Consider the following 22,472-nt stretch of genomic DNA (forward strand, 5'->3'; position numbering starts at 1 on the left):
CAGGGGTACAGGGGAATCCCCGGTGGGCCCCTGAGTAAGGTGGGCCCCTAGTCTCCCACCCCCTGCACAAGTGGCACATAACACATTAGATTTACTGCACTACATACATATATTCAATGTACCTCAACCAGCCTATGTTCATATAAAAAAAAAAGTGTTAAATTATTTATTATATTCGAATGTATCCATACGGTGGGCCCCCAAAATAAATTTTACTGGTACGCCCTAGGTACCCCAGCCCGACACCTGCGAAGGGGTGGAAACCTGTCAGAAACCTGTCTTTATAACTTTGGTGGATCCACTGCCAGCTTAGGGCTTTATTAGGACCGGCATCTAAACGTCAAATAATGTGCCCCAAAAGGTTTTTACAAGAGCATTGCTTTTTTTTTTTTTTCATTTCTAATCATATTAAGCATTTTATACATATCTTCAAATGTAAGTGCCATTATTACCACTTTCCTCCAGTGGCAAAATGTTGGGAAATAGTAGTCTAAGACTGTGTTAAAAGTCATCAGCATAGGCTATGTGAATGGAGTAGGTGGGCACAGCTGGTGGCCTTGCTCACCTGCATCTGCACTCTCCAGTGTGAACCAGAAGAGTAGCTGTGGGTGAACGGGGGAGAGGTTAGAACTATTTTTTTTTTCAATTTTAGCCCCCACTGAAGACTAATATGAACTAATGAGTGTCCATAAGGACATTCACTTTCATATGTTTGTTATGCCCCCATTACAGTGTATACCCCAAGTTGGAGAAAATGCTTAGCACTGTGCTGCACTTGTGAATGTCACTTTTATAAATAATGTAAGGGAGATTGTTAGAAGGATATTGAATATTTAATATGGATTTAAAGAGGGCTAGTCCTTTTAAAACGAATAATCCTTTTTCTCCTAACCATAGATCGGGATCACTTTCAGTTGGGCTCACTTTCTCATCTGTTGAACTCCAAAGCTGTGGGTTATCAGGAACTTCCAGACTGGCCAGACGAGGCTCCCGATCCATCTGTGCGCAACGTGGAGGTGAAGGAAGCTGTGCGTGCTAACCTGAGTATAAAAAGGGATGTGGGCAATGCCCACTGCTACCTCCGCTGCAGTGCAATGCTGCATTTTATCCTGCATAAAAATCTGCCCCTTCCTACGCGCTTGCTTGGTTTTTCTGCTATGGGCTATAGTTTTAGGCTTCGGCTTTTGCTGCAAAAGATTCCTTTTTTATCCTCGCTGTGTCCAGTTTGTAAACCTGATAATGCTGTTTTGATTTAGCAGTGCTGTCTGCAGTATAGCTCATTTTTGGATTCCATAAGGGGATGTATTTTAAATGAACTATCTTCCTTTGTACTCAGGAAGAGGAAGACACTGAGCCCACAGAGTGTCACATCAGCCTGCTGGGCGAGTGGAAAGAGGTGTCACTTGTGTGCGATTGAGTGTGCACTTACTCTCCAGTTTATTCTTTCTATGTGCAGTGACCTACATCCTCCGCTCACTTTCACAAGCTTCATAGTACAATCGTCCTCGATATGGTTCAAACGATAACCATTTAAAGGGATTGTCGTAGATGAAAAATCAGATTCTACCAGTGATATGATATTTCTTAGTCACTGGATGAGTTCTACATGAACTGAGACGTAATGCGCATGGATGTCTGTCAACTGTGTGCCCTTACTGCTGATGCCAACCTTTTCTGTATAAACCTCCCTTACACTGCGCCTACCTTTTTTTGTTGATGGCTTCTTACTAGCTTACTTTGTATTATACATTGTAATTATACAGTTTTCTATAGCTTTTTACCTATTTGGAGCTCAATACCATGCTTTCTGTTTGTTATAATCAATATACTTTTCTGCAACCTTTGACTAATTGCTGTAGCAATACTGGACATTGATAACATATTTATAGTCCCTTCTGTATTATGAGCTACCTATAAGCAGATCATTTCAATGATTTCATGTCTATATCATTGTTACACATTGGATATCACACGGCTTGGTAGCAGACTCTAAGACAACACAGAAAACCAGATTGAGACAAGACAGATTCGTTCAGCCGCTACTTTTGTATATTTTTATTAAGCGGTCTCAGAGGTTTCTGGTATTCACTTATACTTATCCCCTTCCCCTTAGGCCTCATGCACACGACCGTTGTGTGCACTCGTGGCCGTTGTTCCGTTTTCCGTGATTTTCTGCGGACCCATTGACTTTCAATTGGTCTGTTGAAAACTCGGAAAATGTACCGTTTGTCATCCGCCTCCGTGATCCGTGTATCCTGTCCATCCCAAAAATATGACCTGTGCCGCACCTGAAGGGGTTAATTGTGCGTATCATAGCCCCCTGTAAGAGATCAGGGGCTGCCAGGCAGCAGGGGGCAGACCCCCCTCCCTCCCTAGTTTTAATTTAATTGGTGGCCAGTGCGGCCCCCCCTCTATTGTATTAATATCATTGGTGGCCAGTGTGCGCCCCCCCCCCTCCCTCTATTGTATTAATATCATTGGTGGCACAGTGTGCGGCCCCCCCTCCCTCCCTCTATTGTATTAATATCATTGGTGGCACAGTGTGCGGCCTCCCCCCCCCATCATTGGTGGCAGCGGAGAGTTCCGATCGGAGTCCCAGTTTAATCGCTGAGGCTCCGATCGGTAACCATGGCAACCAGGACGCTACTGCAGTCCTGGTTGCCATGGTTACTTAGCAATATTAGAAGCATCATACTTACCTGCTGCGCTTTCTGTGACCGGCCAGTTCTGTAACCTACTGGTAAGTGACAGATCATTAAGCAATGCGCCGCACAGACCTGTCACTTACCAGTAGGAGGAGCGCCCGGCCGGTCACAGACAGCGCAGCAGGTAAGTATGATGCTTCTAATATTGCTAAGTAACCAAGGCAACCAGGACTGCGGTAGCATTCTGGTTGCCATGGTTACCGATCGGAGCCCCAGCTATTAAACTGGGACTCCGATCGGAACTCTCCGCTGCCACCAATGATGGGGGGGAGGGGAGGCCGCACTCTGTGCCACCAATGATATTAATACAATAGAGGGAGGGAGGGGGGGCCCGCACACTGTGCCACCAATGATATTAATACAATAGAGGGAGGGAGGGGGGGGCGCACACTGTGCCACCAATGATATTAATACAATAGAGGGAGGGGGGGGGGCCGCACACTGTGCCACCAATGATATTAATACAATCGAGGGAGGGAGGGGGGGGCCGCACACTGGCCACCAATGATATTCAAACTGGGGAGGGAGGGGGGTCTGCCCCCTGCTGCCTGGCAGCCCCTGATCTCTTACAGGGGGCTATGATACGCACAATGAACCCCTTCAGGTGCGGCACCTGAGGGGTTAATTGTGCTGATCACGGCCCCCTGTAAGAGATCGGGTGCTGCCAGGCAGCAGGGGGCAGTCATGTACACAGTTCTCAGTATATTCTAACTTGAAGCGTCCCCATCACCATGGGAACGCCTCTGTGTTAGAATATACTGTCGGATATGATTTTTCACGATGTAACTCAAATCCGATGGTATATTCTAACATAGAGGCGTTCCCATGGTGATGGGGGACGCTTCAAGTTAAAATATACCATCGGATTGGAGAAAACTCTGATCCGATGGTATAATAGGGACTCCTGACTTTACATTGAAAGTCAATGGGGGACGGATCCGTTTGCAATTGCACCATATTGTGTCAACGTCAAACGGATCTGTCCCCATTGACTTGCATTGTAAGTCAGGACGGATCCGTTTGGCTCCGCACGGCCAGGCGGACACCAAAACGACTTTTTCCTTCATGTCCGTGGATCCTCCAAAAATCAAGGAAGACCCACGGAAGGAAAAACGGACACGGATCACGGAACTACGGAACCTGTTTTTGCGGACCGCAAAAAAAAAACGGTTGTGTGCATGAGACCTTAGAGTTATTTTCAATCCAGATGTGGAAAAATACTTTTCGCTGGTTAAACATGTATGTGTTCCCCTCCCACTCTAAGCCAGATTTTTATTTTTTTTTAACAGTCACAGGCCTAGATTGTATATATTTTTTCTTTCTCTTTTTAACTAAAAACGGAATCATACTTGAATTCTGTCTGCTGACATGTAATATCTACTTGACCATTTCTTGCGGATAGTAATACCATTGACCCTTCCAGGTTCCTGAATGGACTAAGTGCCCAAGCAGAGAAAAGAGGAAAGAGAGGGAGGAAAAACCATTCTATTCTGATTCAGATGGTGAATCAGGACCAACCGAGTCTGCAGATAGTGGTGAGACATTAGTTAAAGCCAACATTGCTGTTGATGATTTGATGAATGAGCCTCAGTGCACACTGCAAATGACGTATATGATAAATATATATAGGGCTTTATATAGTAAAATGACTACTATTGTCAAATTTCTTTTGCAACAGTTTTAATATTTTAAGTTTTAATATTTTATTAATATAATGTTATTTACATTGTGAAAGAATGTCACTAATTATTTTGGATTTGAGTGAACTGCATTTTAGAATTTACATATACCGACAAATGCCTTACAATATCTTTATTACAGAACCAGAGTCCGTGAGCGAGTCAGAGAGTGGTGGGAGTGGCAGTGGAAGTGGTTCAGGGTCTGAGAGTGAAGAGGAGGAGGAAGAAGAGAGCGAAGATGAAGAAGAGTCTGATAAGGAAGAGAGTAAAAAGAAGGATGAACCACAGAGTGAGGGAAGGTATAGAGAATTGCGAAAATTAAGAGCAAGAATGGCCCTAATGTGCTCATTAGGACACAAAATAGCTTGATGCATACGGTCCTCCCTCTGAGGCCTTGGTCGTATCACCCAATTTTTTGCTGCCCTTAGGGTACTTTCACACTAGCGTTGTTTGAATCCGGCGGGCAATTCTGTCGCCAAAACTGCCCGCCGCATCCGGAAAAACGTGTGAAAACGGATTACCTTTGAATCCTGATCAGGATTCTGATCACAATTAAAAAATGCATTGGAAAAAATGGATCCGCCATTTATGTTTTGCAAACGCCGGATCCGGTTTGACGGAACACCCGGCACCAGATCCGCCATTAATACAAGTCAATGGGGAAAATGCCGGATTCAGCGTTCAGTCAAAGTGTTCCGGATTTTTGGCCGGAGGTAAAAATACAACATGCTACGGTTTTCTGAAAAGCCTGATCAGTAAAAAAAAGACTGAACTGGATGCATCCTGAACGGATTGCTCTCCATTCAGAATGCATTGGGATAAAACTGATCAGTTCTTTTCCGGATTTGAGCCCCCTAGGACGGAATTCAGCGCCGGAAAAGAAAAACGCTAGTGTGAAAGTATTCTTACTAATCAAAAAAGTGGTGAGGGGTGGTTTAACACTATTCTGTTGGATCCTAATTGACATTATAGAGGGGCATTTATGTTAACAGAAAAATAAAATTTATAGTTACTCTAAATAGGTTTGAAAATAAACAAAAATATAAACTTAATAGAGACATCCTTGATTATTTGACAGTGATGAAAGTGATCGGGAACAAAAAACAACAGCAAAAGGGAAGAAAACCCCTGCAAGAACAGCAAAGAAATCAGCCTCAGAAGAGAGCAGCTCAGAGAGTGAAACGGAGAGTGAATCTTCTTCAGAAGACGAGGATGAGGAAGAACAACCGCAGCCTGAGCCTAAAAAGAAGAAGCCTGTAAGACTCAAACTTAGCTTACAAATTAGTAAATTATGGACCTCAGACCAGTCATCCTAAACTAATACAGACCCCAGACCAAACTCGGCAGATGCTCACCTCCTCTAAGGTCTGCAGCTTGCAGTCCTATTCACTCTCAGGCATCTTTGCAGACATCCTGACACTAAAGTACAGTGTGAACATCTATGACAGTGTCTGGGAATTAAAAAGACTGCAAAAACCAGGAGATGTGAGTTCTTAGGCTACTTTCACACTTGCGCAGTGTGATCCGGCGGGCAGTTCCGTCGTCGGAACTGCCCGCCGGATCCGCCGATCTGCTGCTGACTGAAAGCATTTGTGAGATGGATGCGGATCTGTCTCACAAATGCATTGCAAGGACGGATCTGTCTCTCCGCTTGTCATGTGGACAGACGGATCCGTCTTGCATCTTTTTTCACATTTTTACCAGTCTGCGCATGCGCAGGCCGGAAGGACGGATCCGGCATTCCGGTATTTTGAATGCCTGGATCCGGCACTAATACATTCCTATGGGGAAAAATGCCGGATCCAGCATTCAGGCATGTCTTCAGTTTTTTTCACCGGAGATAAAACCGTAGCATGCTACGGTTTTCTCTTTTGCCTGATCAGTCGAAACTACTGAACTGAAGACATCCTGATGCAAACTGAACGGATTGCTCTCCATTCAGAATGCATGGGGATATGCCTGATCAGTTCTTTTCCGGTATAGAGCCCCTGTGACGGAACTCTATGCCGGAAAAGAAAAACGCTAGTGTGAAAGTACCCTTAGTCAGAATGCTGGGCACCAGGACACCTGACAGCTCCTTTTGCCAAGACGTTCTGGGAGATTTGGCAAATATAAATTATTATGTTATTTCAGTCCCTTCAAAAATAAATACATTTAGCAAAACATTTACTGTAACAGTCTTCCATCATGGAAGATAAGCATATGTATAGGTGACAATTTTTTTCCCACTTAGTCGACAGTTACCAAACCAACAATGAAGCAACCCAAGGAGACCAAGGAGATGTCCTTACTGGATCTAGATGACTGTGAGTAAAATGTTGACATAGTTTGTGTCACTGGTGTTTGTCTAACATAGAAACAGCATATTATAAAATGCTTGTTCATGCTTTTTTTAAGATGTGCAGGTTGAAAAGAGACTCCGCTCATCATTTGTTTAATCAATCCAGTGAAGGGTGGCGGAAAAGTTTCCATGAAACAGAATTTACATAATATTTCTAGGTTCTTCTTTAAAGGGGTAATCCCATCTGGGACATTGATGGCCTCACCTCTGGGACCCACTACTATCTACAGAATAGGGCCCCCGAAGTGGAAGACAGTACACTGGGCGGACATATGCAGTTTGTGCGCCGTTCATGGCTATGGGACTTTCAAAAACTGATGCGTGAGACCATTCAGCTGCCTCAGCTTCCCAACAAATATAACAATCAGAATAAATCCCTGCATCAACAACCCTGCTCCAGCAATCAAATGCAGATGCCCTGTAAAATTACTTCTTTCAAGGAACATGTGCAGATGTCTTTTATAATCTAACATCAATGTTAATTTGTTTCATAGTCTCAGTGCCCTCTGCTCCTCCTACAACTTCAGCAACTAACGTCTCATCCAGCCTTGTGACCGACCTTGAAGGGTTGTCACTGACAGATGCTTCTCTAACCCCCACAGTGAGTAACGCCATGCTGTACCATGGTGCTTTTAGTATTAGAAAAAAAAATGTGCCATCAACTTAAAAGAGTGGTCAGTATTCCTTTACATATTTTAACTAGTCTTCTTGTATTTCTGTAAATTTTCCTTCTCAGGTAATCAGTCCTATATTTTCTTCTGTTCGCACATGTGAGCTATTACATAGGATGACAGGAGAGGGTCTCTCTGTGGAATATACATTCAGCCGCCAGCCATTTACACCTGATCATCGCATGGTGGCCGTTCTAATAAAGATCTTCAACAACACTGAGAGTGAAGTGCGAAATATCCGTACAAGTGAGCTCAAACTGCTGTGTGGCATGAGGATGCAGGAGTTCAAGGAAATTGGTAAATATGAGTGCCTACTGCAGTGAGGTACCTTCACACCACTGGAGCCTGTAATTGTCACGGCTGTGTCATGGTCTGGTGGTAGTGGACCGTGACACTTTAGCCGTGCATGCTTGTTGCCGGTGGCAATGTGTCGTTTTTAGCATGGTTACACACTTCTCCTTTAAGATTGTTGTCCCTTCCTATTCTGATGGGTATGGGGTTAAAGTGTGAGAAATGTTGAGCTAGGTGTGGGCTTGGAGCCTGAGGTTAGTGGGACTTCAGCTTCTTGTGGAGCTGGAGTTATGCTGCCATCCTGGACCTTACCATCTGTCCAGTTTGAGGGCCACCTTGTTGAACATACTGTCACGGTAGGGAGTGGGGGGAACTCCACACCATACAATGGAGGTTGGCAGGATATGCCACTAGTCCTGAAAACAAGAATAAAGGGAGCAGGAAACCTTCTAACACATCCCTAAATCCTAGCCCTGACCTCCTAACTATATGAGCGAACCCTAATGGTGGGAGGGCTCATACCTGGAACCTCAGGCCCTACTAACCCTAGAGATCCCTGGTAGTAATGTCAGGGCTAGGAGACTACCTGTTTATCCATGACACGGATAAACCGGAGTCTCCAGCAGGCCTACCAACAAGAAAGGAGCAGACAAAAGCATAAACCAGATTGGCGGGTAAGCACCCAGCGCAAACACACACTGGAACAACAGCACTTACCTGGCACAACAATTGGATGAAACAACAACTGCTACTGACTAGTGGTTCCCCCTCTGGGAAACCCTGGATCCCACTTCCGCAGGCAGGCGATCAACGCAGTGTACGTCTTGTTGTAGTTTCATGTCTAGTCTTTTGGTGTGGTTTGTCCAATATGTATGCAAGGTGTTTCCCTGTGTGTTGTGCCTCCGAGTTTCTCGGAGAGGGAACCGCGTTGACAACCTGCCTGCGGAATCCCTGACAAGCAGAGCAGAGAGGATGATGAGGCAGCTCTTCAGCTCATTGTCCTGAAGTAATTTGCCCTCCTCAGTCAATAGGACAAGTTTTGTGTGTACTAATAGGACGCCGGACATTTCATTTTTCCTAATGATTGCACCCTAGATAAAACGAGCCATTATAACTAATGAAAGGTATTTGGGAATATATTTATAATAAAGTAATATTTACAAATTTTTATTTCATTCATTCCTGGAGAACCCCTTTAACCAACAAAGTGAGAGTCCGAAAATGAAGTCAAACTTCTGAAAATAAAAATGCAGATTGGCCCTAAAAGTACATTCTGCTTGTAATTTCCACCGTCTGAAATGTTATTAAAGAACTGTACATTTTTCAATACATATTAGAAAAGAGGTTTTTACGCACAGACTGTCTAGTACACAGAATTGATGATCGCAGTGGTTTGTGCATCCAAATAATGATGTGTGCAGTATGAAAGCTGACAGGTTTGGGATTTGTAATACCTATATTGATAACCTTATTCACACTGCATTTTACCTTCTTGTTAAATACATATTTTGCAATATGTGTCTGTACTGGGCTTGATATATTATATTACTCATATATCTTTCAAGATATTTCCAGTCCAGCTTCTATTCCCTCCATGCCAGATTTTCTGTGTTACTGCTTTTTTTTTAGCATGCTTGTTAGCATATACATTTTTATAATTTTCTGTCTTGTATGCTATGAGGAAGGGCTTGTATGCCCGAAACGCGTAAGCGACAGTGGTTTTAATATTTTTTCAACTATGTTCTGAGTTAATAAAGGAATTCGTTTTTATTTGGGTGCCGGATCTATCCACGTTTTTCCTACCTTTTTTTTTCTACTATCTTAGAAAAGAGGCCAAGTGCTTTTTACGCACAGACTGTCTAGTACACAGAATTGATGATCCCAGTGGTTTGTGCATCCAAATAATGATGTGTGCGGTATGAAAGCTGACAGGTTTTCCATAAGACCTGACCCAAGGGTTTTAAAACAGAACTGAGCATAGATTGGGAAGTTATGCAGAGCAAAACTCAGCATCACTGCCAAGGACCTGAAGAAACAATTGAGTGCCTTGGAAGCATTGGCCGATCTGCTATGCAGTGTTGTTTGCACAAACGTGATCTGCATGCAGGAGTCAATCTGGGGACTCTACCTGTGATCTGGTTACTAAAGTCTGAAGAGAAAAGATGGAACTCTTTCACTATAATCACCCAAAAAAGATAAGCATAAGGAGTTTTCCTTATGTAAAATATTGATGACTTACCCTCAGGATAGGTCATGTTTATCAAATCAGTGGGGGTCTGATTCACAGAACCGCCACCAATCAGCTGTTTGAAGAAGCTTTGTCGCTCCGTTGAGCGCTGCGGCCTCTTCCTATGCCAATGACATCATTCACGTGAATGGGCCTGAGCTACAATACCAAGCACAGCCACTATACAATGTACGGTTCTGTGCTTGGTGAGCAGAGAGAAGGCCACATTGCTTGTTGGAGCAGTACAGTTCTTTCAAACAGATGATTAAATGGGGTGACGGGAGTAAGACCCCCCCCCACCCCCCCCCACCACCAATCTGATCTTGATGACCTATCCTGAGGATAAGTAATGAATATTGTACTACCCCAAAAAAACTCTAAGACAAGAACACTTTGCCACTTGTTAAAGAGGTTTTCTCATCTCAGACAATGGGGGCATATCGCTAGAATATGCCCCCATTGTCTTTACCTATATCGAGAACGGAGCCCTGAAAGTGAAGGAGGGCGCACTGCGCATGTTTAGCCGCCCTCCATTCATTTCTATGGGGCAGCCGAAAAAAGCGCTGGCTCGGCTGTTGCCGTCTGCCCCAAAGAAATGAATGGGAGCATGGGCCGTGCATGCGCGGCACGCTCCCATTCACCTCTATAGGAGAGGCGGGGATTAGCGCTTGGTGGTGGACGGCCCCCACGAAATCCGGGGTCCTCCAGCCACAGCGTTCCCCACTCCGTTCTCGATATAGGTGCGATATCCTAGCGATATGCCCCCATTGTCTAAGATGGGAATACCCCCTTTAAGCCTGGAGGTGGTTTTGTTATATCTTGTGGTTACTTGGCAGTTTGTGGCACTAGAAATATAACAGGGTTAGGGTCAGTTCCCTATGCCATAAATCTGAAAAGGGTTGTGTCTGCATAGATTTCTGCAAACCTTTTAGATGAATTGGACACTAGCAGAAATGTATGCAGGGGCAGCTTCAAAAGAAATGTAGTATTGCATGGCAGCCATTTAGATCCATGACTGTCCAAGAACTATAGGAACAACCCTCTACAAAACAGTTATCTGTTCTGGTTCATAGAGGGGTTTCCCAAGCAGAACTATGATGTCCTCATGTCTAATAGTCCATATGGACAACCCCTTTAATGGATTAAAATGTTCTCTAACATACTTTGTTACATTTATTTTATTCCACAGAATCACTGGCACCAGGTGAAAGTACCTCTGTGATAATGGGCATTGATTTCTGTGACTCCACTCAAGCTGCCAACTTCCAGCTCTGGTGAGAGTTTATTTTATATTTATAGAAATATATTTATTAGTTCTGTATGTAGCCTTGCGAATAAACATGTAAAGAAAAGTGGCAAAATCGAATTTGTTCATTTTGCAGCACACACACACGGCAGTTCTATGTGTCCATCCAGCCTCCAGTCGGAGAACTAATGCTTCCGGTGTTCATGAGTGAAAATGAGTTCAAGCGAGAGCAGGGTGAGTAAAGAAATTCAGATCAGAGGCCAAAAAATAGAGAAAACATATCTTGGGTCTGCTAGCTTTCTTGAAAAGAGCAAATAAAATAATAGTCATGTAAGTAAGCAAAATTATGTTCAGATATGTTGCTTAGTTAGGGTACATTCCCTTGATGCGGACAGCAGACAGCATCTGTAGTTCCGTTCCGCGGCCCCGCAAAAAAGATAGTGTGTTCTATTGTTGTCCGCATTGTACGAATAGGCATTTCTATCATAGTGCAAAATGTGGAACACACACAGCCAGTATCCATGTTTTGCGGATCTGAAATTTGCAGACCGTAAAACACATACGGTCGTGTAAATATACCCTAAGACTATGGTGACACATAATTTTACCTGCAGTGCCCGGGTTTGGGGTGGCCCCAACGCCATGCTGGGTCACCCGGACACCGGCGAGGTGTCACCATGTGTTGCTGCTCTCCAGATGGGATAGTAAGGCATGGTGTACCCCAATGGGAAATTAGTCCAGGGAGTCATGGTCTGCAGTAAACCAGGGTGCTTATTTACTGGAGGAATTCAGGTACAAAACAATACAGGCAAGGCATATGGCTGGCTTCTCCAGTCTCCTCCCTGGCAGAAGAAGGGTTTGATGCTGAGGAAAGGCCTGAGCTAGCTGTCCCTCTTTCTCTTCAGAAGGCTGGTGATCCAGGGTCTGTGGCAGCGTATCCCCGTTTCACCATCTTCTTCTGGTCACTCAGTAGTCTGGCAGAGTCTCCTCTTCCAAGCACTGTTCCCTAACTCCAGTACACTAGGGGCTCTGACTGCTCTCCTTATATACAGTTTTTGCTAGACTAGAACCTTCTAGTGGGAGTTGTGGAGTGGAGGAAGTCAGCACAAACAGATACATTGTTTCAGCTCCTGTCTGGTATAGACTTACATTAAAGCTTTAATGATACTCAATGGCAGTGACACAGCAGGTTTTCCAGACAAAAACAAGTTTCCAGACATAACAACATAGCTAAAAGGTTAGGCTGTCTGCTTTTGTTCTGGGTTTTTCCCTCCAAAACATGGTCTTCTTTAAACCCTATGGCAGCTGTGAAAAATTACCAGCTTCTCAATCAAAGCCCTAACAGTCTCTCAGTATTCATTAACCCTTTCGACAGAGCCATGTAAATACAGTGATAATGAACAGGATATATATCACAACATATACAGTACAGACCAAAAGTTTGTAGAGTTTTCTTTATTTTCATGACTATGAAAATTGTAGATTTACACTGAAGGCATCAAAACTATGAATTAATAAATTGATACTCAAAACTTGTGAAGTATATGTATCATATATTTGTGAGTATTGCTGTAAAATTTTCAGTCTGCTAAATGGAATAAAATGTTTTTTGAAAAAAAAAAAATATATGAATTAACACATGTGGAATTGTAAACATAACAAAAAAGTGGGAAACAACTGAAAATATGTCATATTCTAGGTTCTTCAAAGTAGCCACCTTTTGCTTTGATTACTGCTTTGCACACTCTTGGCATTCTCTTGATGAGCTTCAAGAGGTAGTCACCTGAAATGGTCTTCCAACAGTCTTGAAGGAGTTCCCAGAGATGCTTAGCACTTGTTGGCCCTTTTGCCTTCACTCTGCGGTCCAGCTCACCCCAAACCATCTGGATTGGGTTCAGGTCCGGTGACTGTGGAGGCCAGGTCATCTGGCGCAGCACCCCATCACTCTCCTTCATGGTCAAATAGCCCTTACACAGCCTGGAGGTGTGTTTGGGGTCATTGTCCTGTTGAAAAATAAATGATGGTCCAACTAAACGCAAACCGGATGGAATAGCATGCCGCTGCAAGATGCTGTGGTAGCCATGCTGGTTCAGTATGCCTTCAATTTTGATTAAATCCCCAACAGTGTCACCAGCAAAGCACCCCCACACCATCACACCTCCTCCTCCATGCTTCACGGTGGGAACCAGGCATGTAGAGTCCATCTGTTCACCTTTTCTGCGTCGCACAAAGACACGGTGGTTGGAACCAAAGATCTGAAATTTGGACTCATCAAACCAAAGCACAGATTTCCACTGGTCTAATGTCCATTCCTTGTGTTCTTTAGCCCAAACAAGTCTCTTCTGCTTGTTGCCTGTCCTTAGCAGTGGTTTCCTAGCAGATATTCTACCATGAAGGCCTGATTCACACAGTCTCCTCCCAACAGTTGTTCTAGAGATGTGTCTGCTGCTAGAACTCCGTGTGGCATTGACCTGGTCTCTAATCTGAGCTGCTGTTAACCTGCGATTTCTGAGGCTGGTGACTCGGATGAACTTATCCTCCGCAGCAGAGGCGACTCTTGGTCTTCCTTTCCTGGGGCGGTCCGCATGAGAGCCAGTTTCTTTGTAGCGCTTGATGGTTTTTGTGACTGCACTTGGGGACACTTTCAAAGTTTTCCCAATTTTTCGGACTGACTGACCTTCATTTCTTAAAGTAATGATGGCCACTCGTTTTTCTTAGAATTTGTATTATAGCAAGAAAAAAGCAGCTAACAGTCTATTCAGTAGGACTATCAGCTGTGTATCCACCTGACTTCTCCACAACCCAACTGATGGTCCCAACCCCATTTATAAGGCAAGAAATCCCACTTATTAAACCTGACAGGGCACACCTGTGAAGTGAAGACCATTTCAGGTGACTACTGTCATGGAACCATGAACCAGACGTACAACAAGAGATAAGTGGAAAATAAGAAGGTTTTATTGAAGAGCAAGCCGTAGCAAAGTCCGAACGGATGGCTAAACCGAAGCAGGGTCTTGCGGAGACAGAGGTCAGGAACCAGAAGGGTAGTCAGACGAAGCCAGGAACAGGAACCAACGGGGTAGTCAGACGAAGCCGGAATCAGGAACCAACGGGGTAGTCAGACGAAGCCGGAATCAGGAACCAACGGGGTAGTCAGACGAGGCCAGGATCAGGAACCAGAAGCAGCAGCAGTCTTGGAAGCATGTGAACACAGGAGGACCAAGCAAGGAACTGAAGCCACAGACCTCCTATATATATGAGCTAGGCATCCAGCTCCTCCCAGTGGGAAGGAGGAGCCGCAGGGTGGGAGGCTACAAGAAAACCCAGAAACCAAGATGGCCGCCAGCACATGTCAAACGAAGGGAACAGCAAGGAGGTAAGACCATGACAGTACCTCCCCCTCAAGGGCCCCTCCTCCGCGGAGTACGGAACGGTTTCTGAGGGAAGCGTGCGTGGAAGGCTCGGAGCAAGACAGGAGCATGGACATCTGCGGAGGGAACCCAGGAACGCTCCTCTGGACCATAACCACGCCAATGGACCAAAAACTGCACCCGGCCGCGGACCAGGCGTGAGTCCAGGATATTGCTCACCTCATACTCCTCACGATTGCCCACTTGGACCGGACGAGGCCGAGGAATCGAGGAAGTGAAACGATTACACACCAGTGGCTTCAACAGGGAGACATGAAACACGTTGGAGATCCGCATGCCAGGAGGAAGCGCAAGGGCATAGGCTACCGGGTTTACCCTGCGAAGCACTCGGAAGGGACCAACAAAGCGAGGCGCCAGCTTGGGAGTGGGCACTCGAAGGTTGAGGTTGCGGGTGGACAACCATACGCGGTCTCCGACCTGGTAGGAAGGAGCGGGCGCTCGTCTGCGATCAGCCTGGAGTCTCTGGCGCTGCGCAGAGACCTCAAGGGACCTCTGGATCTGTACCCAAGAAGCACGTAGGACGGAAAGGTGATCCTCCACAGCCAGGAATATCCTGGGGAGAGAATACCTCCGGTAACACGGCAGGTTGGAACCCATAATTGGCCATGAAGGGAGACGTCCCAGAGGAAGAGTTCACCGCCGTGTTCCTGGCAAACTCAGCCCAAGGCAGGAGGTCAACCCAATTGTCTTGGTGATCGGAGACATAGCAACGAAGGAATTGCTCCAAGGCCTGATTGGATCGTTCTGCGGCCCCATTGGACTGAGGGTGGTAGGCCGAGGAGAAAGAGAGATGAATCCCCAACTGGGAGCAAAAGGCGCGCCAGAACCTGGACACAAACTGACTCCCCCGATCCGACACAATCTCCTTGGGCAAACCGTGCAACCAGAAGACCTCCCTGGCAAAAATCGAGGCCAACTCTTGTGCAGAGGGTAACTTCTTGAGAGGAACACAGTGGCACATTTTGGAAAACCGATCCACAATCATGAGAATGACCGTATGGCCTCGGGATGCAGGGAGGTCCACAATGAAATCCATCCCCAGGTGTGACCATGGACGCTCCCCGGTGGCTATGGGTTGCAAAAGGCCCAACGGAAGGTGCCGAGGGGACTTACTCTGGGCACAAACGGAGCATGCCGCTACATATGCGGCGATGTCGGAACGTAGAGAAGGCCACCAGAACAGACGTGAAACCGCCCAGGACAGCTGATTCTTTCCAGGGTGCCCCGCGGCCTTGGAGTTATGGTAGGTTCGCAACAACCGAGTGCGCAACTCCTCAGGCACAAAACATCTGCCGTTGGGTCTCGTAGAGGGAGCACCAGATTGAGCCGCCAAAATCTGCTCACCCAGAGGAGAAGTCAGGCTGGTGCGAATAGCGGCCAGGATCTGATTCGGGGGTATGACCGTAGTCGGAATCGACTCCTCCCCGGACAGCTCGGAGTACTGCCGTGATAAGGCATCCGCTCTGATGTTCTTGGAGCCGGGTAGGTAGGAGACCACGTAATTAAAACGTGACAAGAACAGAGCCCATCTGGCCTGACGTGGTGTCAATCTCTTGGCCTCAGAGAGGTAGGTCAGATTCTTGTGGTCCGTCAGGATGAGAACCGGAACCACCGAGCCCTCGAGCAAGTGCCTCCATTCTTTAAGGGCCTGCACGATGGCCAATAACTCCCTGTCACCAATCTGATAGTTGCACTCCGCGGAAGACAGTTTCCGGGAGTAAAACCCACAAGGAAGCAGAGGACCCTCTGGTGTTCTACGCTGAGACAGGAGGGCGCCTACTCCCGTCTCAGACGCGTCCACCTCGAGGACAAAAGGCAACCCAGGGTTGGGATGCGACAGAATCGGAGCCGACACAAAGGCGGACTTTAGAGCCTCAAAAGCTCGGATGGCCTCGAGCGGCCAGACCTGAGGATTACTGCCCTTCCTGGTCAGATCCGTGAGAGGCTTGGCTAGCATGGAAAAGTCCCTGATGAACTTCCGATAATAATTGGCGAAGCCCAAAAAGCGCTGCAGGGCACGAAGCCCACTGGGCTGGGGCCACTGTAAGACAGCCGAAACCTTCTCAGGATCCATGGAGAACCCCTCAGCGGAAATGATGTAACCTAAGAAGGTTACCTGGGATCGGTGAAATTCGCATTTCTCAAGCTTACCGAACAGCTTGTTCTCTCGTAAGCGTTGCAACACTCGTCTGACATCCAGAATGTGGGCCTCCATGGATGCAGAATATACCAAGATGTCATCCAAATAGACCACCACACACTGCTGCAACAGGTCACGGAAAACATCGTTGATGAATTCCTGGAAGACTGCGGGCGCATTGCACAACCCAAAGGGCATAACCAAGGATTCATAATGACCGGTCCTGGTGTTAAACGCGGTCTTCCACTCATCGCCCGCCTTGATCCTTACCAGGTTATATGCCGCCCTCAGGTCGAGTTTGGTAAAGACCGTGGCCCCTTTGAGGCGATCGAACAGCTCGGAAATCAAGGGTATCGGGTAAGCGTTCTTGATCGTGATGCGATTGAGACCCCTGTAATCGATGCAAGGCCTCAACTCGCCGCCCTTCTTTTTCACAAAGAAAAATCCAGCCCCTGCCGGGGACGAGGATTTGCGAATGTGTCCGCGTGAAAGCGCCTCCCTCACGTACTCCTCCATGGCCTCATTCTCCGCTACCGACAGTGGATAGACTTTGCCACGAGGAGGAACGGCACCGGATTGTAACTCTATGGCACAATCGTATGGTCGGTGCGGAGGTAGGGCAACCGCGCGCACCTTATCGAATACATCCCGGTACTCTTCGTATTCAGGAGGCAACAGAGAGTCCGAGGAAGTACACAGCAACTTGACAGGCCCATGGATGCAACTAGCCCCACACTGCGGTGACCACGAGAGGATCTCGACCGATCTCCAATCGAAAGTCGGATTATGCTTCTGGAGCCAGGGGTACCCCAAGACCACCGAGTAGTGTGGAGACGAAATAACCTGGAGACAGACCGACTCTCTGTGAACGGCACCAATGGCCATCCCCACTGGAAGGGTCTCATGAGTCACGTGTGGCGGCAGAAGGGGTCTGCCGTCTATCGCCTCAAGAGCCAGTGGGGAACCTCGAGGCTGCAGAGGAATGGAATTGGCGGCAACGAACACTCTATCAATGAACAAACCACCAGCACCAGAGTCCACCAACGCCTGGGTCGTCACCGAGCCCCCGACCCAGGAGAGGACAACCGTGATCAGTGGTTTGTCAACACGGGAAACCGGGGACGAGGAGACTCCACCCAAGATCTGCCCCCGACAGGACCTCAGGTGCGAGCGTTCTCCCGGACGGTTCGGACATGCCAACCGAAAATGCCCACCGAGACCACAGTACATGCATCGGCCCTCGCGTCTCCGGAGTACCCTCTCCCCCTCAGACAGGCGAGCAAACCCCCGCTGCATGGGTTCACCCCCAGACAAGTCATCCCCAGGAGGCGTGGGAGGAGAGGGAGGCACGGGTGGGACAGCAAACGTAGGCGCCAATCTGTTAGGAGACCTCCGCAGGCTCTCCTTAAAGGAAGGTCTCTCCCTGAGTCTGGTGTCAATCAAAATCAGGAAAGAAATAAGAGACTCGAGCTCCACTGGTAGGTCCTTAGCTGCAACCTCATCCTTCAAGGCATCCGAGAGACCATGAGAGAAAGCAGCGACCAGAGCCTCATTATTCCAGCCCACCTCTGCTGCCAGGGTACGAAACTCAATGGCGTATTCAGCTACGGATCGTGAACCCTGTCTGATGGACATAAGGAGCTTCGCAGCAGAGGCAGCACGAGCCGGCACATCGAATACCTTCCGAAGAGAAGCAACAAAACCGGAAAACTCGGCAACCACCGGATTGTTGTTCTCCCATAAAGGGCTGGCCCAGGCCAAGGCCTTGTCCGAGAGCAGCGAGATCAAGAAGCCCACCCTTGATCTCTCAGTAGGAAAGGCATGTGGCAGCAACTCGAAGTAAATGCCCACCTGGTTAAGGAAACCTCGGCACTGAGTTGGCTCTCCCCCAAAGCGCTGTGGAAGGGGGGCAGAACCGGTCATACCCTGAAACACCACAGGCGCAGCAACAGGTGTCAGGGTAGACTCTGGCGCAACAACCGGAGCGGCAGTAGGAGCGGGCCCAGGAGCGACAACCGACCCATCGGCAACGGAAGCTAAATGAGCTGTGCGTTCAAGCAGGGTTTGCAACGCCACAGCGAACCGACCCAACAGGTGATCCTGCTGATCAAGTCTGGCAACCAGCGTAGGTAGCGAGGGTGGCCCTGTACCGTCAGAATTCATGGCTTGGTCCTAATGTCATGGAACCATGAACCAGACGTACAACAAGAGATAAGTGGAAAATAAGAAGGTTTTATTGAAGAGCAAGCCGTAGCAAAGTCCGAACGGATGGCTAAACCGAAGCAGGGTCTTGCGGAGACAGAGGTCAGGAACCAGAAGGGTAGTCAGACGAAGCCAGGAACAGGAACCAACGGGGTAGTCAGACGAAGCCGGAATCAGGAACCAACGGGGTAGTCAGACGAAGCCGGAATCAGGAACCAACGGGGTAGTCAGACGAGGCCAGGATCAGGAACCAGAAGCAGCAGCAGTCTTGGAAGCATGTGAACACAGGAGGACCAAGCAAGGAACTGAAGCCACAGACCTCCTATATATATGAGCTAGGCATCCAGCTCCTCCCAGTGGGAAGGAGGAGCCGCAGGGTGGGAGGCTACAAGAAAACCCAGAAACCAAGATGGCCGCCAGCACATGTCAAACGAAGGGAACAGCAAGGAGGTAAGACCATGACAACTACCTCTTGAAGCTCATCAAGAGAATGCCAAGAGTGTGCAAAGCAGTAATCAAAGCAAAAGGTGGCTACTTTGAAGAACCTAGAATATTACATATTTTCAGTTGTTTCACACCTTTTTGTTATGTATATAATTCCACATGTGTTTATTCATAGTTTTGATGCCTTCAGTGTGAATCTACAATTTTCATAGTTATGAAAATAAAGAAAACTCTTTGAATGAGAAGGTGTGTCCAAACTTTTGGTCTGTACTGTATATAAAATGCAGTTACACAGTATTAACCACCTCCGGACCGCCTAACGCACATGTGCGTTCCGGAGGTGGCAGCGCTGCGCACAGTCACGCATATACGCGTCATCTCGCGAGACGCGAGATGACGCGACTATGCGCGCGCGCATGCGCAGTTCGCGCCGGGATTTCGCACAGAGGTATTTCGTCAGCAACCTGCCAGCCAACGATCGCGGCTGGCAGGTTGCTGATTTTTAAAAAATCCAATCAAAGTGCCAGATAGCAGATCATATTAGTAAATATGATCTGTTATATGGCTGCCTGCTCCTCTGCTGGTTCTTTTCGTCGGTTGGATCCAGCAGAGGAGCAGGCTTCACAGTGAGTTCACCAAACACTACACTATAGCCCCTGATCACCCCCCCTTAACCCCAATTAACCCTTTGATCACCCCTGTCAATCACAAGTGAAAAGAAAAAAGTGATCAGTGCAAACTGTCACTTTTTTTTTTCACTGTTATTGACCGTTAGGTTTTAGGTATAGTTTAGGCCCCTTGGTTAGGTAGTTAGCGATCAGTTAGCGCCCAGCGCACCGCACCGCAGTCCGTTATTCGCTGATTAGCGTATCGCTAATCAGCATTTGTACTTTTATAGTATCTGGAAGTGATCAAAACTGATCACGGTCAGATCTATAATTGTATTAGTGTCACTTTAGTTCGCCCTCCACCCAAAACGCAGTGTTTGCCCGATCAGGCCTGATCGGTCGCCCACACGTGTGTTCGCCCACACCCGCCCCACCGCAGTGACAAAAAAAAATATTTTTTTTGATCACTAACGCAGATGTGCGGTCCGGAGGTGGCAGCCCTGCGCACAGTCACGCATATATGCGTCATCTCGCGAGACGCGAGATTTCCTGTGAACGCGCGCACACAGGAACGGAAGGTAAGCGAGTGGATCTCCAGCCTGCCAGCGGCGATCGCTCGCTGGCAGGCTGGAGATCCGAATTTTTTAACCCCTAACAGGTATATTAGACGCTGTTTTCATAACAGCGTCCAATATACCTCCTACCTGGTCCTCTGGTGGTCCCTTTTGTTAGGATCGACCACCAGAGGACTCAGGTAGGTCAGTACAGTCGCACCAAACACCACACTACACTACACTACACCCCCCCCCCGTCACTTATTAACCCCTTATAAACCCATGATCACCCCATATAAACTCCCTGATCACCGCCCTGTCATTGATCACCGCCCTGTCATTGATCACCGCCCTGTCATTGATCACCGCCCTGTCATTGATCACCCCCCTGTCATTGATCACCCCCCTGTCATTGATCACCCCCCTGTCATTGATCACCCCCCTGTCAGGCTCCGTTCAGACGTCCGTATGATTTTTACGGATCCACGGATACATGGATCGGATCCGCAAAACGCATACAGACGTCTAAATGGAGCCTTACAGGGGGGTGATCAATGACAGGCGGGTGATCACCCCCTGTCATTGATAACCCCCCTGTAAGGCTCCATTCAGACGTCCGCATGTGTTTTGTGGATCCGATCCATGGATCCGTAAAAAATCATGCGGATGTCTGAATGGATCCTTACAGGGGGGGTGATCAGTGACAGGGGGGTGATCACCCTGATCACCCCCTGTCATTGATAACCCCCCTGTAAGGCTCCATTCAGACGTCCGCATGTGTTTTGTGGATCCGATCCATGTATCCATGGATCCGTAAAAAATCATGCGGATGTCTGAATGGAGCCTTACAGGGGGGGTGATCAGTGACAGGGGGGTGATCACCCTGATCACCCCCTGTCATTGATAACCCCCCTGTAAGGCTCCATTCAGACGTCCGCATGTGTTTTGTGGATCCGATCCATGTATCCATGGATCCGTAAAAAATCATGCGGATGTCTGAATGGAGCCTTACAGGGGGGGTGATCAGTGACAGGGGTGTGATCCGGGAGTCTATATGGGTGATTACCCCCCTGTCATTGATCACCCCCCTGTCATTGATCACCCCCCCTGTCATTGATCACCCCCCCGTAAGGCTCCATTCAGACATTTTTTTGGGCACAAGTTAGCGGAAATTTTTTGTTTGTTTTTGTTTTTTCTTACTAAGTCTCATATTCCACTAACTTGTGTCAAAAAATAAAATCTCACATGGACGCACCATACCCCTCACGGAATCCAAATGCGTAAACATTTTTAGACATTTATATTCCAGACTTCTTCTCACGCTTTAGGGCCCCTAAAAAGCCAGGGCAGTATAAATACCCCACATGTGACCCCATTTCGGAAAGAAGACACCCCAAGGTATTCGCTGAGGGGCATATTGAGTCCATGAAAGATTGAAATTTTTGTCCTAAGTTAGCGGAAAGTGAGACTTTGTGAGAAAAAAACCAAAAAAAATCAATTTCCGCTAACTTATGCAAAAAATAAAAAATTTCTAGGAACTCGCTAGGCCCCTCATTGAATACCTTGGGGTGTCTTCTTTCCAAAGTGGGGTCACATGTGGGGTATTTATACTGCCCTGGCTTTTTAGGGGCCCGAAAGTGTGAGAAGAAGTCTGGGATCCAAATGTCTAAAAATGCCCTCCTAAAAGGAATTTGGGCCCCTTTGCGCATCTAGGCTGCAAAAAAGTGTCACACATCTGGTATCGCCGTACTCAGGAGAAGTTGGGGAATGTGTTTTGGGGTGTCATTTTACATATACCCATGCTGGGTGAGAAAAATATCTTGGTCAAATGCCAACTTTGTATAAAAAAATAGGAAAAGTTGTCTTTTGCCAAGATATTTCTCTCACCCAGCATGGTTATATGTAAAATGGCACCCCAAAACACATTCCCCAA

At 47.2% G+C, this 22,472-nt stretch overlaps 1 protein-coding gene across 4 annotated transcripts in view; it reads left to right on the forward strand.

The window, feature by feature from the left end:
• The window catches only part of AP3B2 (adaptor related protein complex 3 subunit beta 2), an 86,924-nt gene that overhangs the window by 49,922 nt on the left and 14,530 nt on the right, over nucleotides 1-22,472 (forward strand). For 2 of the 4 annotated variants that reach the window (XM_044283338.1, XM_044283335.1), the window contains exons 17-25: nucleotides 898-1,028; nucleotides 4,129-4,240; nucleotides 4,527-4,683; nucleotides 5,463-5,640; nucleotides 6,618-6,690; nucleotides 7,220-7,326; nucleotides 7,462-7,693; nucleotides 11,104-11,188; nucleotides 11,297-11,394. In XM_044283338.1, the coding sequence (XP_044139273.1) occupies nucleotides 898-1,028; nucleotides 4,129-4,240; nucleotides 4,527-4,683; nucleotides 5,463-5,640; nucleotides 6,618-6,690; nucleotides 7,220-7,326; nucleotides 7,462-7,693; nucleotides 11,104-11,188; nucleotides 11,297-11,394 (1,173 nt within the window). The remainder of the gene's footprint in view (nucleotides 1-897; nucleotides 1,029-4,128; nucleotides 4,241-4,526; nucleotides 4,684-5,462; nucleotides 5,641-6,617; nucleotides 6,691-7,219; nucleotides 7,327-7,461; nucleotides 7,694-11,103; nucleotides 11,189-11,296; nucleotides 11,395-22,472) is intronic. The other 2 variants (XM_044283339.1, XM_044283336.1) reach the window with 1 other exon arrangement.

Source organism: Bufo gargarizans, chromosome 2 (assembly GCF_014858855.1).
Source record: "Bufo gargarizans isolate SCDJY-AF-19 chromosome 2, ASM1485885v1, whole genome shotgun sequence".
NCBI lineage: Eukaryota > Metazoa > Chordata > Amphibia > Anura > Bufonidae > Bufo > Bufo gargarizans.